This window comes from Pelmatolapia mariae, linkage group LG9 (genome assembly GCF_036321145.2).
Source record: "Pelmatolapia mariae isolate MD_Pm_ZW linkage group LG9, Pm_UMD_F_2, whole genome shotgun sequence".
NCBI classification, from domain to species: domain Eukaryota; kingdom Metazoa; phylum Chordata; class Actinopteri; order Cichliformes; family Cichlidae; genus Pelmatolapia; species Pelmatolapia mariae.
Window position 1 is genome coordinate 15,578,622 of NC_086235.1, and position 19,060 is coordinate 15,597,681.

Consider the following 19,060-nt stretch of genomic DNA (forward strand, 5'->3'; position numbering starts at 1 on the left):
ACACTTATTCTCTTTACTCTTTACTTATTTTCTCTTATTCTCTTTACTCTTTACTTATTTTCTCTTATTCTCTTTACTCAGTACTGTCATTTATACTTCATTATCATTACTTCAACTTCCATTCTCATGAGATTTTCACCAAAATCAAAACAGACCTTTACCAGTAATTTCTGTGAGTAGACTTTCAATTTTGTAATCGTCAATCTGGCACAGTTTGGAAATAATTCAACAGGTAGTGCCTTACCTTTAGATAAGCCGGCTTATGTCCACTCACTTCGACCACTGACTCATGTCTGCCCGTTTGAGCACCTCAGACCCTCTCGGTCTCAATCTCCAACTTTCTCCCTCTCTCAACCCTCGGCCAATGCACCAAATGTTACGGGTTCGAAATTGAGGATGAGAGTAAAACAATGATAGTCCAGAAGAGGTCGGTCAAACAATTGATTTTAATGAATGCACGCAGCGTGGAGAGGTGTAAACTGCATAACATCAGTTGTACATCTCTACCCAAAATACACTCTAGATTGCTTTTATAACATCAGGGTATTGTAACGCCCCCTCTTGCGTTTACAGTCACATAATTTGCATGTACAGAGCATTCATGTATTTTAAGAATTAACTGCAGACACAGAAGTTCCCCTTTTCTGGCATCCATCCAAATATGGTGATGATCTCAGGCCTTTGAGGTCTCCATGGACTTGTCCTCCTTGTGTCACCTGTAACTATAAGCTTTTAAGATGATAGATTTACCTCAACGATTTAAAGTGGTTATCACTGCACCTGTAATAAACATGTTAATATTTGATTATGATAACCCCTGTAATACAAATTATAACATCATGCCGACAGCTTCAATAAATGCTTTGATGAAATGATACTTAATGTAATGATAAGGATGCTGGTTATATACAGTTCAGCAGTAAACTAATTTCTTTAATTCTACAACATGAAAACAAGTGAAATAAAATAAGAGCTCAATGAATTAAAATCTGGCACTGACAAAAAGACAGGAGGTTGAGCTGGGGGAGCAGATGATGTTAAAATTCTCACTGGGAGAGACCAGAATGGACAAGATTCGTAATGACTATATCAGAGGGACAGCTCACATTTGGAGATAAAGTTGGAGATGCAAGGTTGAGACGGTTTGGATGTGTGCAGAGCAGGGACAGTGGCTATATTAGACGGAAGATGTTAGATGTTGGAGCTGTCAGGCAAGAGATAAACAGGAAGACCTCAGAAAACGTTCATGGATGTAATGAAGAAGGACCTGTAGAGGGTTGGTGTGACAGAGGAGGATGTTAGGGTGAGATGGAGGCAGATGGTACCCTGTGGCGACCTGTAAAAGAAGGAGAAAGAGGAAAAATGAATAAAAAGATAAATATGATAGAATGAAGATCAGCATCAATAAATATCTAAACAAAATCTTCTTGCTTAATACAAAACAAACATCACATCAGTAGGGCTCTTTTGTGGCATGAAGCCATGGTGCCGCTTGCTGATCATCATCTCTCGTCTTAATCTAGCTTCAGCAACTCTTTCCCACGTCTTCATGGTATGGCTCATCAGCTTTATCCCTCTGTAGTTACTACAGCTCTGCACCGGTGCTCTTGAAAATCAGAACCAGAACTACTTTTTCTCTATTCCTGATTGAAGTTTGTGTTAAATAGTGTGGTTAAAAAGTGCACTACCCTCTCTCCCAGACATCTTCATACCTCCACAGATTTCTCACCTGGACCAGATGCCTTTCCACGCTTCATCCTCTTCATAGCTGCCCCACTTCCTCTGCACTAATCCTCTGCACTCCCTGATTCACTGTTACTATCTCACAGCACACAAAACATGAAACATATACATACAGAACATAACAAATACAAAATAGTTCAATAAGGTCAAGATTGCACAAAAATGGAGACAGTTAAGTAGGAAAAATAAATAAAGTAAAATAAATAAAAGAGCCCAGTGAATACAAACTAAATATTACATTATAAACTTTATTTTATTTACATTATAAACATTATAAACTAAATATTATATTATAAACTTTATTGTTGTTTTGCAAATCTTCACTCATTTTGAATTTGATGCCTGCAACACGTTCCAAAAAAGCTGGGACAGGTGCAACAAAAGACTGGGAAAGTTGAGGAATGATCAAAAAACACCTGTTTTGAACATTCCACAGGTGAACAGGTTAACTGAAAAAAGATGTTTGTCATGACTGGGTATAAAAGGAGCATCCCTAAAAGGCATCATTTTGTAAAGGATATTACCACGTGGGCTCAGGTATACTTCAGAAAAACTATTGTCCCTACATCTACAACTGCAAGTTTAAACTCTACCATGCAAAACGAAAGCCATATATCAACTCCAGATATGGCCCAGAAATGCCACCGGCTTCCCTGGGCCTGAGCTCATCTCAGATGGACTGACGCCAAGTGGAAAAGTGTGCTGTGGTTTGACGAGTCCACTTTTTCAAATTGCTTTTGGAAATCATGAACTTTGTGTCCTCTAGGCTAAAAAGGAAAAGGATCATGTGGATTGTTGTCATCACAAAGTTCAAAAGCCAGAATCTGTGATGGTATGGGGGTGTGTTAGTGCCCATGACATTGGTAACTTGCACATCTGTGAAGGCACCATTAATCCTGAGAAGTACATAGAGTTTTTGGAGCAACATATGCTGCCATCCAAGTGACATCTTTTTCAGGGACGTCCCTGCTTAAGCCACAGGGACAAGCCTGTCTCCCATTGAAAATGTGTGGCGCATTGTGAAGCACAAAATACCACAATGGAGATCCCAGACTGTTGAGCAAATGAAGTTGTACATCAAGCAGAATGGGGAAGAATTTCACCTACACAGCTTCAATAATTAGTGTCCTCAGTTCGCAAACACTTATTGAGTGTTGTTAAAAGGAAAGGTGATATAACACAGTGATAAACATGCCCCTGTACCAGCTTTTTTGGAACCTATTGCAGGCATTAAATTCAAAATGAGTGAAGATTTGCAAAACAACAATAAAGTTTATCAGTTTGAACATTGGATATCTTGTCTTTGAAGTGCATTCAATTGAAAATAGGTTGAAAATGACTTGCAAATCATTGTATTCTGTTTTTATTTACGTTTTACACAACATCTCAACCTTATTGGAATTGGGGTTGTATAATAAGGAGCACCATTAATAAAAATCTAAACAAAATAAATAGAGATATTGTGGTATGAAATAGCAAAGATTTTCTGGTACACCTGTAAAATGATGTATGCCGGATCTTAGGTACACCTACAATCTCAGTTTAATGCGGTTTATTATAAATGTATATTAACTAATGTTACTAGGCCTGTATACTCAAGGTATTGTGCTAGACTACATTATCAAATACCATCAATAGCATATAACATATCATAGACCTTTGACGTTAATAGCAATCTAATTTAAAATAAGCATATTTATTCTATCAGTAGATAAACAGTAGATGAAAACAATATTTCTAAGATTTTCAAAGGGTAGAATTATCTGCTTTAATGGATGCAGCTCATAAAGTGTACCTAATAAATTGCGATTTCTTTTTCTATTATATTATTTTAGATAATAAGTCATAAAATAAGCGTGACCTATCTGTCATGCTGTTATTATTGCCAAACTACATAAATGTTCACAGACTATAGAAGCTGCATACATGTGGCCATAGTTGATGAGGGTTATTGATAAGGCTGACTGGGTTCAGTCTCTGTAGTTCATTGATCAGTTTATTGTGGACACGCAGGGGAAAACCTCCACTATCCTCTGTGCTGATAGGCTCTTGCTGTGAGTGGGGGAGGTCGTTGCAGCTAGCATACACAGAGGCTCTCCAAACACACCCGAGGAAGTCAATAAAGTTGCAAATGAGCATCACTTTCACTTTGATTTCTGCACGGGAACCTTGAAACAACGCCATGAGTTCCTCTAACCCTGCGGTAAGCTCCAAATTATCTACTACCTTCCGACACATGACCCTGTGTAGCACCAAAATATCAGCCTGCTAGCCCGTTCAGCTAACGGTTAGCTGAACGGCTAACGCTGTTGTTGACAGACCTCCAAATACCAACATACTTAGCATTAGCTCTGGGCTAAGCTTGCTAGCTGCTGTTATAAGTTTAAATTTGCAGTTTCGATTGTGAGTCGGTGTCTTTCACTCGGACATGGAATAAAATTTCCTACTGTAAACTTTGCGAACTGATGTTTAACTCAGAATTGGAGGGTTTGAAGGTGAAAGAGATAATAAATAATTATGGAAATTATCCTGGTGAGTTGCAGCCCACACTGCAACACAGACAATGGTACTGATGTTTAATGTTTGTACGTGTTAGGTTTACCGACAACAATTTAATAACACTATAACACCCACTTCTAGGGCCCTTATTAACCATTTGGGACATATGGTAAAGTTTTTACGGTTTTATTATGCTATCAAAGACGAATGAGAAGAGTAGCTCTATTTTAGAAACAGTTTATAAGGGCTGCATTAGGCAATAAAATATGATCACTTCTTAGCATTATGGGAATGCCAGTATAACAGGTAATTACTAGTTTGCATAGCTGATATTGTTATGGAGTAAATGGTTAATATTTCATGTGCAAATTTACTGTAATTGTTTTTTTCTCAAACATTTTGTGTCCAAAGCACACCAAAGGGCAAACCTTAAGGCACGCATGCATTCGTATACGCAGGAAGTTCTCTTGATGTCTTCTGCAGTGTCATCAGTTCTTCTTTTCATGTTGCACTGGACTTTACCTCCTTGCTGTCAATCCGACTTTTTATTCTACAGTCATACAATAAATTTAACGCTCATTCATGGGTTTTTGGGCCGACATGCATTAATGCACACGATTTGGGAACTACCAGTGATCTGCAAACACTAAAGCCGCCTTTGGTTAACTTAATCAGTATTATTAAACCACCGAAGAAGAAAAATACTGGCTATTGTACCTTTATTTATGTTCGTCTTTGTTCAGTTCAGTTTTATTTATATAGCACCAGTACACAGCAACAGATGCTTTATAGTGTAGGGATATTAGAAAGACACCCAACAATCAGATGACCATCTGTGAGTAAGCACTTGGCAACAGTGGTAAGGAAAATTCCTATTTAATAGGAAAAAACAGTTGAAACTAGGCTCAGGGAGGGGCAGCCTTCTGCCATGACCAGTTGGGGGTGAGGGGAATAAGAAACAGGACAAAAGACACACATTGGGAGAGAGTAGAGTTTAATAATTACTAATGATTAAATGCAGTAGTGGTGTGTAAAAATACAGGGAGATGAGTGAAGAAGAAATGCACAGTGCACCATGGGAATCCCCAAGCAGCCTATTACAGCATAACTAAGGGATGATTCAAGGTCACCTGATCCAGCCCACACACTAACCTTTAGCAAAAAGGGAAGTCATAAGCCTAATCTTAAAAGTAGAAAGGGTGTCTGTCTCCTGAATCAAAACTAGGAGCTGGCTCCACAGAAGAGGGGCCTGAAAACTGAAGGCTCGGCCTCCCATTTGACTTTTAGAAACTCTAGGAACCACAAGTAAACCAGCAGTCTGAGAATGAACTTCTCTGTTAGGACAGTGAGGTACTATTAGGTCTTTAAGATAAGATGGGGCCTGATTATTCAAAACCTTGTATGTGAAGAGAAGGATTTTCAGTTCACTTCTAGGTTTAACAGGGTGCCCATGAGGAGAAGCTAATATGGGAGTAATGTGCTCCCTCTTTCTAGTCCCTGTTAGTACTCTCGCATCAGCATTTTGGATCAACTGAAGGCTTTTCAGGGAGCTTTTAGAGCTAACTTATAATAATGAATTACAAAAGTCGAACCTAGAAGTAATTAATGCATCAACTAGCTTTGTGGTTCTCTCAGTTTCTGCCAAATAGAACATAAGAGCTTAATTTTTAGCTCCTCTGAACACTTACCCTGCCCAAACCTGATATGACCCAGATACAGTAAATGGCTAAACGTCATGTTTTTTTCCATACCTGATATCAGCTGGTTCAATATATGGCTATATTTGTGTATGGTTAATCATACATCACAAATGGCTAATAGCATGCACATTATATACCAATAAAACACTAATAAAGTGAGAGAGACCATATTAAATCACTTTTTATGTTCTTTCACACATGACGACATTATGAGTCAGATAAACAGTATCTTAGTAGCCATTGTTTGAGCAGTGACCGATAAGGAGGGAAAACAGCCAAAAAAAAAGCAGCTTTGTCAGCATTTGTTTGATCCTGTCTTGCAGACTATCGGGGAGTTATTCCTCGTCCTTAGCGAGATGGGATTCACAGAAGAGCAGATACAAGCAGCTATGCAGGCGGGGCATTTTTCTGTGGCTGAGGCAGCTGAGTGGTGAGTAATCAGCCCTCTGTTTTTTTTTTTAAATCTGTGGAGCTAGCTAGCTATGATCTTTCTGTATAATAGACCACTTCTTTCAGCCACTTACTTCTGTGTCTCCCTCTTGCATGTTGAAAGGCTTGTACAGGGTCAATACCTGCGACACACGTTGGTCCGGCAGCCTTCACAGCCAGCTGAGACAGCTTTTTCTGCATTCAACCCACCAAAAGAGGCAGCACACGCTTCAGAGTCTCGCACATCTCCCACTGACAGCAGAGGTAATACCCCACTCCAAGCTATATAAAAACTGTTTCTTACTGTTGTTACTGTTCTTAATCCATTGGTTGGACCTCAAGTAAAGTTTTCTTTTATTATAATATCCTAAAATTGATGATTGTAATCATCCATTTGAGTATAACTTAAGGAATTGAATAGTTTAGTGTGCAGCATTATCTCATCAGATTTTCTTTTTCTGTCTTTAACAGCGGGTCCTTCATTGGTGCTAAGGTCACCGCAATCATGCTCCCAGGACCCACCACCGCCAGTTGAGTCGCGGATCAAACCAGACAAAAGTGACTTTGAGGAGAAAGAGAGACAACGCGTCGCTCAGGAAGTCAGAGCAGAGAGAAGGCAGAAGAAACAGGTGAGCATTGCTGAAAAGACTTCTGGTGCTTAATCTATCTGACTGGCAGTTGTCTTATTATCACACAAGGAAGAAAGTCAAGTTTTCAGCAGATTTATAAGGCTGTCCATAATAATGCCTTAAGCTTTAGCTCAATCCCTGTAGCTCTCATTTCACTTTTATGCTCACTGCTTACCCTATCGCATGGCGGCATGTGACAAATTTGGCGTGCCTCCATGCTGGTGTCGCTTTGACCAGTTGTGCATATCTTAATTTGTGTAACCTGGCACATTGTAGCTCTGCCAACGTAGACACAAGTGTACGATTAAACAATCATCGGTAATTGATCATCTGCGCCTTTGGTTGTCCACCTCTGCCTCCTTTTTTTCATCTAGTCTACATTTAGATATTTTTCCTGCTGTTTTCCTCTTTTCTGTTGTTTTCTGTTTTTTTACTTGAGCCATATTTCTTGTCTTAGGGGAAACGGCATTTGCCACCTTACTAACCTACTGCAGCACGTCTGTTTTTTTCCATCACTCCTGAGGAAACACTTTGGAAAGGTGCTTTTCTCAAACACTGTTGTTTCAGTTTTTTCAGCTGGAAATTCCCCTGCTTTTGCTTTAGATGTGCCGCCTCTGTTTTTTGAAGATCACTACTTCCTCCTTTACATCTTGAAGTTAATGTGTTTCCAGATAAAAACAAAAGGGAGTGTGGAGGTATGTGAATAAGCAGATAGTAATACAAGCCTGTGGATTAAGAATGAGTCTCATTCACTGATGTTACACGTGGTGGTAAGAACAAAACTGGCCTGTGGGCACATTTCATAAAATGGTAAATTTGCCAGTGCACTTATTTTTTTGGAGCTTTTCACATATTAGTGAATGAGGCCAATTGCATCTCACTTTACACGCGGTCCAGAAACTTTGTTTGGGTGCTGCTGGTGCTGGCTGAACACTACATGGGGAAGTATGCTGCTCTATGAGCTAGAATTGGAGCGTCCATACATTTTTCTCTGGATGCACATTTAAAAAAACAGATGTGTACTACAGTGTGGTTGAACTGAAGCATGATGGTCACTGTGGGGAGTAAAAGAGTTGTCACGTGCTCAAGCTGAGTTTTTTGTTGTTGTTTTTTTTAAACATGAATAATACATTTGAAAATTAATATTTGAGCATAGACCTACTGTTTTATTGTTCTTAGAACATTTTGTGTTCTTCCGCATTCGCAGGAGCGCGAGTTGGTGCTGAAGCGGATCGCTGAGGATCGGAGGAGCCTGCAGGATAAGAAACAGACCAATGCTGCATCAGACACGTCTCCTCCCAGCAGTGAAGGGCAGAAGCTTGGAGGAAAGATTCAGACAAATGTGGACAACAACTGCATCCTCATGGTGGGCCTGTGAAGAACCTTAATCATGATAGATTCAGAATTTTAGTTTTCAGTTTAGTCTCAGTCATTTTGCAGAGTGTATTATATTCTTTTATTTTACTTTTTATTGTTTGAAAATGTTTAATTGAAGTATACTCCTTATTAATTTCAGTGTCAGTTCAAAGATGGTGTTACAATACAAACAAACCACTTGTGAAGGCAGTTATTCTCAGTCATATAGACAAAACCAGGCTCAGTAAACAAACAGCAGGTAAAATGAATATTGAATCCGTCACCAGTTTCTAAGCATGCTGTTGACATGAAATTGTCACCAGGCGTGGGTAAGAACCCATCCAATCCACACAAGCAAACAAATCAAGTATTGATCAACCTTACTGAAATGTATTCAATACTTTGCACAAAGACCTTTGTTGGTGATGACAGCTGCAAGACACCTCCTGTATGGAGAAACTAGCTGGATGCATCGCTGAGGTTTGATTTTGGCCCGTTCTTCCAAATGAACAGTTGTCAAATCCTGAAGGTTCTGTGGGCCTCTTCTATGAACTCTGACCTTAAGTTCTTTTCATATATTTTCAACTGGATTTGGTCAGGTGATTGGCTGGGTCATTCTAGCAGCTTTATTTTCTTTCTCTCAGACCAACTGAGAGTTTCCTTGGCTGTGTTTAGGATCTTTGACTTGCTGTCCACTCTCGTTTCATTTTCATCATCCTGGTAGATGGCAGCAGAGTTTTATCAAGAATGTCTCAGTACATTTTTCCATTCATGTGTCCTCCAATTATATGAAGCCCCCCAGTACCGTATACTGAAAAAAAGCCCCACACCATGATGAACCCACCTCCAAACTTCACTGTTGGTATGGTGTTTTTGTGGTGATATGCAGTGCCTTTGACCTCCAAACATGGTGTGCACCATGGCATCCTGTTTCATAGGCTTGTCTAAATGTTGTTCAGCAACATGTTTTTTCTTCAGCAACGGAGTCTTGCTTGGTGAGTGTGCATACAGGCCTTGGTGGTTGAGTGCATTACTTTTCTTTGAAACAACTGTACCTGTCTCTTCTACCACTTTCTGTAGCTCACCACAAGTGGTCCTTGGCTCATACACGACACTTCTGACAACTCTTTTCAGTTGTCTGTCTGAAATCTTGCATAGAGCACATGGTCAGGGGTGGTTTATGGTGAAATGATGTACATTCTACTTCCAGATTATGGCTCCAACAGTGCTCACTGGAACCTTCAGTAGTTTAGAAATTCTGCTGCAACTAATGCCTTCAGTATGGTTTACTAAGTTCTTGAGAGAGCTCATTTACCCATCATGAGATGTTTCTTGTGTGACACGTTGATGATGAGACACTGTTTTTTAGGCCATCAGTTGGAACTGAACCAGCTCTTAATTAATTTGCACTGAGTGTCAGGATTGTTTTCTAATTACTGATGGATTTCAGGTGGCGTCATGACTTTAATGATTTTTGCACATCCCATTCGTCATGTGTTTTTTCCCTGTGTCATTTCCCTATTATGCCTAACTTAATTTATGGACATCTGTGGTTTAATTTCTTTGCATGTGTGGATTGGATGGGTTGTAACCGATATCTGGTGAGAACTTCATGGCAATAGTGCCTTTATAAATACATTTACCTAGAAAACTGGTGACGTGTTCAGTACTTATTTTACCTGTTGTATGAGTTAATACTTCTCTGTTAATGTTAATGTGTTAAAAGTGTGACATTATATTGGCAAAAACTAAAAATATTTCCTCTTTCTATATATATATTTTTTCATTTTGATTCAGTTTTTAAGGACACAGTATCATTTCTAGTTTTAGAAATGAAGTTGACTGTAATAACCTTGTCATGTATATTTGTGTTTTGCTGCAGATTCGACTGCCGTCTGGTGAGTCCATGCGTGAGCGCTTCCCAGCTGATGCCCCTCTGCGCAGCGTTGTGGAGCACATCACCGGACGTCACCCCTCCCTACCCTCCTTTTCTCTCCTTCAGGGTTTCCCACGGAAGCGCTTTGGGGAGGCTGAGCTTGCCTGTTCCCTCCGCTCTCTCGGCCTTACGCCTAACGCTGCACTGTGTATTCAGACCACTCCTCCAGAGACGCCTCAGGAAACAAGTCCAGCAGGCCACAGTGCTGAGCCGCCTCCTTGTGTTGCGCCTCCTCAGCCTCCTCCTGGCCAGGACATGGTGGGAGATCAGGTCCCTGTTATACCTCCTCCACTACCTAACCAGCTGTGGGAAGAAGCAGTGAATTATGCAGGGATTCCTGGAGTTCCTCCTTTACGGCGTGGATCTCATGACTGGGGTAAGTATGATTTACTTTATTTAAACCTAATATAAAAAGCAATAAAAATAAACTTACTAAATGGAATAAAACAAGTAGAGATTTGCTGTTTTCCAAACTTTTTTATTGGACGGTTTACTAAATGTTGGGACTTTTCATGATGATGTTAGAATCCTACAGGACTACAGTCACAACCATTACTTGCAGTAACATTTACGCTTTACTTGACAAATCATGTTTCAAAGGTTAGTTTGTCAGATAAATAACAGAGCAGTGTAATCAGCTGCCTGTACAGTGAGTCTCTCATCCATCTACACAATCGGTGGAGTCTTTGTTCGCCTCTGCAACCTCGGTGTGTGGTTAGAATGACCCTAAAGTTTGTAGCTGACGTTCAGAGAGGAGTGACGTAATTGTTCTGCTCTTAGTCAGTGGAGTCCATCTGTGGAAGCAGCTGAGTGGGACCGTCGAAATGGTCGAACTAGGGGATTGTCCACCATGCATTTATCTTGTCCCATGGACAGCTTTAATTATTACACATAATTGACAAATATACTTTGACAGCCATTAAAAAAAAAATCTACCGTTTTCCGCCACATGTATAGTGTTCCGAAGGTACATGCTCATATTAAACATTTAAAATAATGAAGTCAGTAAATGTACAAGTATGAGGTAAAAGTACTCTGTTCATGTATTTATTTATTTATTTTCTGGATCAGGTCTGAGTCAGTTAGGGGGGATTTCCTTATATGGCCATTATCTGTGCTCTAAACCAATCCACCTGCTCCCTTTGACTTGTATTACAACTACTCTGTTTGACAGATTTTTTCTACCTCTATTGCACTGTATGATGTCTGAGAGAGGGCATATACTTAGTATTACTTCAGATGCACAGCTTTGACTGTGAACACGGAAGTCCCACCCACCTGCTGTTGGCTGGGAGGGGCAGCCAATCAGTTGGTTTAAAGAACCTTAAAGAAGCTAAAACTGCTTAAGAGTGGGTGAACTGAGGGGGCTGCACGAGGCCCAGGATAGGTCGTCGTGCAAGTAGAGTCCAAAAATAAAAGTAAGGAGTATGAAAAAGAGTATAATAGGTCACGTTTAATACACTTGGGTGGCCTGATCAGATGACACATTGTATATCAGCCAATGGGATTCTTTACACCTGTAACATCGCACCTATTCATGGTTGTTTGGGCTCAGTTATTTGATCAGCTGAATGTGTTAAATTTTACTTAAATGGCTGTGGAGTCATTGGATGACATTCTGGGGGTTCGACAGGTCAAGGCCAGAGATTGGTTCCTGGTGATGCTGAAGATCCTCCCATAGATGTTGATATGGACCAAGAAGGAGAGGAAGAACCGCTTCACATGCCGAACGGTACTGCTCCAGAGTGTGGATACGTCATCCCTCCTTTGACCTACATTTTTCTTGCTTCCCTCCTCCCCCTGTTCCTCTATTACTGTTTCCATATGTTTCCATTATTCATCCACTGTGAGCTTTTTTGCACACACGTCAGAAACAGCTGACCCTGGCCTCTTCCTTTGAGCTTGATTTTTTTACTGTTACACTATATAGTGGCCTAGTGTACAGATTGGCCTGCTAATGTGTGTCACGCTGTAAGAGAGATTAGTATTAGAAAATATGTAGGTTAATTCCCCTTTCTGTAAAACGTACAGCACACAAGTCAGAACTGCTGAGTTTACTAAGAACTTACAGGTGGGGTCAGCCAATCAGTGTGTGGTTGTGGTATTGTAGTCTGAATGAACCAGACACAGAGAAGAGCTAGTTCAAGGAGAATCAGAGATGTTAATCAGAGGTGTGTGGTATAAAGTTTTTTTCTCAGCATCTGTAGCTTCAGCTCAGTGGCATTAGAGTATTTTTGGATGGATTACAGTTTTCGTTTGTGTAACTTTCACAGGAATGCCCAGGCTGCCTTTCTTTCCAGAGAACAGGATGCGAGGAGGATTTGAGCCCTGGCGCTGGCCAGGGCAAGGAAATCGACTCAGGCAAGTGTTTAAATAGAATGGCACTAGAATGATATTATAGGACCAAGGACTATGATCATACTGCTTTGTAATACGAAATAGTGTTAGGGGCCACATTAAGAGAAAAAGGATATTTTTTTAAATTTTGCTTTTTGAGAGAAAAGCTGAAATGCTGTGTTGAGAATCTTTTTAAGCTACAAAGACATTATCTTTCTTTTAGGACCCAAAATCCAGTGTGATATGAAATAATATTAGTTAACAATACAGTTAAAAACTCACTTTTACTTGGTGGACAGAGTGAGATGACCTTACTCTTGAAATTTACACTCCATTCTCAAATGACTGTTTCAAAATATTATTTTTATTAATGTGGCCCTAACACACATTACACACATTGGTCATGCAATCTGAAGTGTTTTGCAAGTAGATGCATTTAATTAGTTTGAAAGTGCATGCACACGTCACCACTTTTTCAACTTCTGTTGCATCCAGAGTGATCCGTTTTATAATAACACCCTGTTAACAAAAGAAAAAAAAGAGATGAATATTATCTTGGAGCTCCAGCTCAATCTAAGTGTCTGGGTATAGCCTGAAAGAAACTCTTTACTGTTGTGGAGATGGGGAAGGATGCTTTAAAGCTCCTACCAACATTTTAAAAAGATAAAGTTTGTATGAGCTGCACAGCAGGAAGAAAAGAGCCAGAGAGAAAAGTGGATACAGAAAATAATATGTGAGAATCAGCAAGAAAAATGGATGCTTATAGTCAGCATGTCTCATTGTGCAGCAATGGTCAGTAATAAGCTAACCATCCAAATATTAGTTTTGGTTTTTAAAAACAATTTAAGTTAAGCTAAAGCATTTTGACTGTATGCATCTTATACAAAAGTAAATGTGGATATTTCAGCTCATCAGAGCCCTTCCACTTACTGTTTATTCCATTGCACAGAAATACAGCCGGGGGTGCTCTGGAGATTATCTTAAATGAATAAAATTTAATGCAGCTAAATGGCTAAAACAGTTATTTACACGTGCTTCTAAGCCCCATATTATTTCAGATTTTACAAGCAAAATATCAGTGATATTTCCTTTCTGATGTTCAAATACAGCAAAACACTTACCCCCTTTAGATTTTCTTATAAAGACGTCCATTTTTCTCATAAAACACGAGTGTTTGCTAATAAATGCTGATCAGTCAGCACACTGCCTGCATGGGGTCCATTTTCAAACAATAACCACACGTTAAAAATTCTAACTATAGCAGAAACATGTATGTATAAGAAACAGCTGGTTGTGATGGTCAGACGTGACTGGTCTCAGGAAGCTGCATCTGGGAATTTGCTGCTGCCGCTTCATGCTCACTATGGGCTGCTTTATCTGTATATTAAAATACAACACGTGGACACAACTTGTGTTTGTGTGTCTCAGAGAGGGCCCAGAAGAGGAAGCGGCAGACCCTGAGAATGCGGGAGGGCCGCTGGCGCCCGCAGCTGCAGGTCAGGCTGCTGTTGAGCGTCTTCAACGAGCCGCACAGCAAGAAGACCGCCACGCCTCCCAAGGACAGCCATCACCCCCTAAAAGACCCTTCAGAGCACCCAGCGTGCCCTCACTATGTGCCTTGGCTATCCGCGCAACGGTCCACCTCATGACTGGTAAGAGTCACAAGACTTCACAGAACTGTGCCTCACGGCTTTGTTTGCTCGCTGTTGTTTGCTCACTCTTGACTCTGTGTCTCACAGCTCCCAGCATGCAGTACAGCAGCAGTCTAGCAGGTCTGACCCCAGAGCTAGCAGAGCTTCTGCTCAACCACATGTCTCATGAGAGGCTGCTGCATCCACGCACCCTGGAGCTGTTCTTCGGCTGCCCGATCCAGAAGTTTGTCTTAAATAGCTACCCGTACTCCACCAATGAGCTCCTACGGCAGTTGCGGGCCTTCACTGCCCTGAAGCACCTGAGTTTAGTCAACTCACCTCTCATCACTGGTAAAACATTTTATATCTGGTAGTTTTTAGGCTTTATATCCATTTAGTTGTCAAATTTCTGCAAAGTCTGCTCTTCAGTTTGTCCCTATCTTTGTATTTATTTATTTATTTTTATTCCCAGACTCTGGCCTATGTATCCTGTCCACCCTGGTCAAACTCCAGTACCTCAATCTGGCCTCCTGTAGTAAGCTGACTGACTCCTGCCTGCAGCATATCACAGGTTGGACACACACAAACATCACTGTTGACAACATTTACAAAACTGGATCTCAGAATAAGCTGTTCTTATTTAAGTAGTTTTATTCAACATACATATTTTCCTTCTGCTGATGCCTTTAAGGTTTGAAGAACTTGTGTTTCCTGTCCCTGGACCAGACCAAAGTGACAGATGCTGGGATGGTACTGTACCTCCAGTCAGTGCCGTCCTGCCTCTCTCAGCTAAGCCTGAACCAGACAGCAGTGACTGAAACCACACTAGCTGTGCTCCCCACCTCTGTGCCACAGCTGCGACTTCTCAGCATCAAACAGACTAAAGTACTTTATCTCTGTTAGCAAGGTCTATTCAACCGGTGACAGTGCTCTGATCTTCAGTGATATTTACTCACCTTGCTGTGCGCTTTTCTTTCAGGTTAAGGATTTGACGGCTTTAGCAGCGATGTCCAGCCTGCAGACCCTCAACCTGGATGGGACAGGTGTGACGGAGGCATCTCTGGAGCACCTTGCTACCCACCCTGCCCTGACTTCCCTGACTTTGGTGGGAATCCCTGTAGCAGATGGCAGTCATGCCCTTCAGATCATCTCAGGTTTGTAGAGCATAAAGCAAAAGAATTAAAAGAATGAGGGTAGGCATGGAGTGAGCCTGCAGTATCAAAGTATGTGGTGAATCTGTGAGGTGTCTACTTTACTTCTAGGTCTGAAGTTGACTCGCATCACCCTCCCTGGACGCCACTCTGTGACAGACAGCGGGCTGTCATTCCTCTCCAGACTGACTCTGCTCTCAGAGCTGGACCTGACAGACTACACACAGGTTACAGACCAGGGAGTCAGCCACCTCTCCACCTTGACCAGGTCCTTCCCACACTCACTGACGTCATCATATCAGGTGTTTCCTTGCGATTAAAATGCTGACAGGAGTTTTGTGTTTACTTTGTGTAGATTGAAGAAGCTGTCACTTAGCAACACTCAGGTGACAGATGCAGGGCTTCCCTCCCTGCGATGCATGCAGGAGCTGCAGGAGCTCTGTTTGGATCGGACTGCAGTCACCAGCAGAGGAGTGGCCGCCCTCATAACCTGTCTGCCGCACCTTCAGGTGACTATCCCAATAAGTGCTATCCAGGTGTTGCTTTATCCTTGTGCGAGTGCAAGTGTAAATAGTAGCCCTGTGATAGATTGGTGACTTGTGCCCTGTGACAACTAGGATAGACTGACTCTGAATTAGATAAGAAGAGAATGGATTTACAAAATAGACTTAATATTTTATTTAGTATGACTTAAAATGAGTGTCTGATCCCATAAACTTACCAGGTAGGTGATTGTTGAGGTCAAGTCAGAGAGCTGTTTTGTTTCCTTTTGTAACCACAATTATGATCATCTGGTGGGCATTAAAAAAACAGGCATTTCTGAACTGGATTCACTCTTCAAACACAGAAGCTACATCTGTCTTTATACTGTCTATGATTGAATGTGACATCGATCTATGGTACATACATGTTTGATTAAATGAAACCATGTTAGTAAAGTATGTGTGTCTGATCATTGATGTGATTCTCAATTCACAGTTAATTTTGACACCCATGCTGTCTGACCAGATAACATGCTTATATTTTATACTAGCTGGGCTTCAATTTATTATTTTAGCATCACAGTTAAACTCTTTTGCAGAATGAAATCGATCATGGGGCATTCAGAGTAGGCCTAAATCAAAATGTAAAGACCAGTTTATGTTATTTTATGTTGATAAAAAATATTTGATGCAGAGGTTTTAATATTTTGCTATTTTTCTGCTATTTTTTTTCCAGGTGTTGGGGTTAGCCAGCACTCAGGTGGGGGACAACGTGGTGAGGAAAGGTCTGATCCGCTGCAGTCAGCTTGTTAAACTTAATCTCAGCCGCACGCGGATTACAGATCATGGTAACGTCCGGCTCTAAAGTGGTCTTTGATTTAATAGCTTTGTTTGCTCAGATGAACAGACCCAGTATATGTTGTTCTCTTCCTTTCAGGTCTAAAGTTCCTGAAACAAATCCACCTGGCTCAGGTGAACCTGGACGGGACCGGGGTGAGTCTGATGGGAATTGCTAGTCTCCTCTCCTGCACCAACATCAACAGTATTCGGGCCAGTAACACTCGCATCCTTTCCCCTGACGACGTCTCAGATGAGGAGTTGGAAGCCCAGTGAGCATCACAAGCTTCAGCTGCCCCCAGCCCCTCTTTAAGCCCCTCTGAGATGCTGCCTCCAGGATCATCTGGGCAAAGCATAATTGATGAAACACTCCTCCTACTTGCACTGTTTCAACCGCAGCTAGTGCCACTAATCTGTCAATCATGCGTGCTGAGTTGAAACCTTAAACAGGAGCGTTGTGTTTAACAGCGTTTACATATACAGAATTAATCACTATTTAATACTCTGCAGCCCCAAACGCCACCTGAAAAACTTTATAGCTTTATGCGCAGCTTTACAGGTTGGAGCAACCTGTGTTTCTCCAGGGGCCTGTACTACGAAGCAGCTTCAACATACCCCCGGATATATTTTCCTTATCTGGCTTCACTTTTTTTTGGCAGCACGGTGGTAAGCACTGTTGCCGCACAGCAAGAAGGTCCTGAGTTCAATTCCACCATCAGGCCGGGGTCTTTCTGTGTGGAGTTTGCATGTTCTCCCCGTGTTTGCGTGGGTTCTCTCCGGGTACTCCGGCTTCCTCCCACCGTCCAAAGACATGCAGCTTGTGGGGATAGGTTAATTGGTTAATCCAAATTGCCCATAGGTGTGAATGTGTGAGTGAATGTGAGTGCGAATGGTTGTCTGTCCCTGTGTGTTGGCGCTGCGACAGACTGGCGACCTGTCCAGGGTGTACCCCGCCTCTTGCCCTATGACAGCTGGGATAGGCTCCAGCACCCCCCGCGACCCTGAAAAAGGATAAGCGAATGGATGGATGGATGGCTTCACTTTGCCCTGGCAGTCAGGCTAAATGATCACAAGGTGGTTGTTAACTGGAGAAGTCCACCCAGGATGTGTCTGTCTCGACATAAGCACGTTCACGTGGCTGTGAAATATGGATGGGTGTCCTGGCAGCAGAGTGACATGTTTTATGAAGATGGTAAAAATGTAATGCTAGAAGAATGTGAAGGAAAAAAAAACTACCACACAGCGACTGCAGCCAAAGCAACACTACTATATTACTGTAGTTTAGCCCCTCTTAACCCAGGATGAAAAAAATGGCTGTAAGTTAGTAAACCTTTCAGTATTATAGCTCTGTCAGGTAAGGCCTGCATCATGTCACCCCAGTAAGAAGGAAGCACCTTTGTAACCCTGTAGCTTCGTAGTACAGGCATCAGGTTGGAGCCAAGTGGCAGAAATATACTTTATGCTGGGAATGTACAACAGCATGCGATGACTAACAGACTTTATCTAAGGTATTAAATGAGAATCTAAACAACAAATAGCCAGTTAAACCAAATACGGTTCAAATGTTTTAGAGGGACATGAAGGCAGATAAATGTCTTCCACTGATTATCTGCATTGAAATTAACTTTAATTTTGAAGCTGTATTCAAGTCATACTGGATGTACCACTAGAAGTAATTGAGGTTTTTTTTTTTTTTAGCTTGACCATTTGAAAGTAGTATTTGTATTGTTAGCAGATATCTATACTGTTATTACAGGAGTTGTGATTATGCAAGAGTTTAATGAAAATGAGCCACCATACAGTGTAGAGTACTGGAATTAGCCTAAAAATTGGATGGCTAAATTTGACGTGAACACAGCTTTTTAAGTTTAAAAAAAAAAAAAAAAACATTTAAAAAGGTAAAATCCACACTGAAGAAGTCATGGTTTTTATAACTCAGCTCAGCCTGCATGGATGTTAGCTCTCATCACCTGAAACTAGTTATTTTAGCTGCATCCTGGTGATGCACCGACCTCAGCTTTCTTTTATAAGTAGCCCTCTTATTATCAATTATGCTAATGTTTGGGGGGGGGGGATTTTTTGGAAAGTTTAGCCATTTTCTGCTACATCAGTGAGCCTCATTCAGTGTAGTGTAATGGCTGTAATATAACATATCTATGCAGCCATGGGGCTCACTCAGGACTCAAAGCAACTTCTTTAATCCCTTCAAAGCTTTTTTTCCTGTTTACAGATATGTAAAATAGTTTATTTTCCTTAAAAGCTTTAGATTTTTTTGGATACAAACACTGTATTCGTTACAATTAACAATAAAGTCTTCTCAAATGAAGTTG

The 19,060-nt window shown here is 41.1% G+C and overlaps 1 protein-coding gene across 1 annotated transcript; it reads left to right on the plus strand.

Moving 5' to 3' along the window:
- The first annotated feature begins 3,811 nt into the window (after positions 1 to 3,811).
- Positions 3,812 to 19,056, plus strand: si:ch73-173p19.1 (uncharacterized). The gene is made up of 17 exons (XM_063483200.1): positions 3,812 to 3,946; positions 6,266 to 6,372; positions 6,496 to 6,635; positions 6,843 to 7,000; positions 8,208 to 8,366; positions 10,239 to 10,668; positions 11,926 to 12,024; positions 12,566 to 12,653; positions 14,058 to 14,281; positions 14,369 to 14,611; positions 14,733 to 14,831; positions 14,952 to 15,145; positions 15,240 to 15,414; positions 15,523 to 15,679; positions 15,767 to 15,920; positions 16,630 to 16,741; positions 16,831 to 19,056. Exons 1-17 carry the CDS (start codon positions 3,926 to 3,928, stop codon positions 17,004 to 17,006), a joined length of 2,736 nt encoding a protein of 911 aa, XP_063339270.1. The 5' UTR covers positions 3,812 to 3,925; the 3' UTR covers positions 17,007 to 19,056.
- The last annotated feature ends 4 nt before the right edge of the window (positions 19,057 to 19,060 follow it).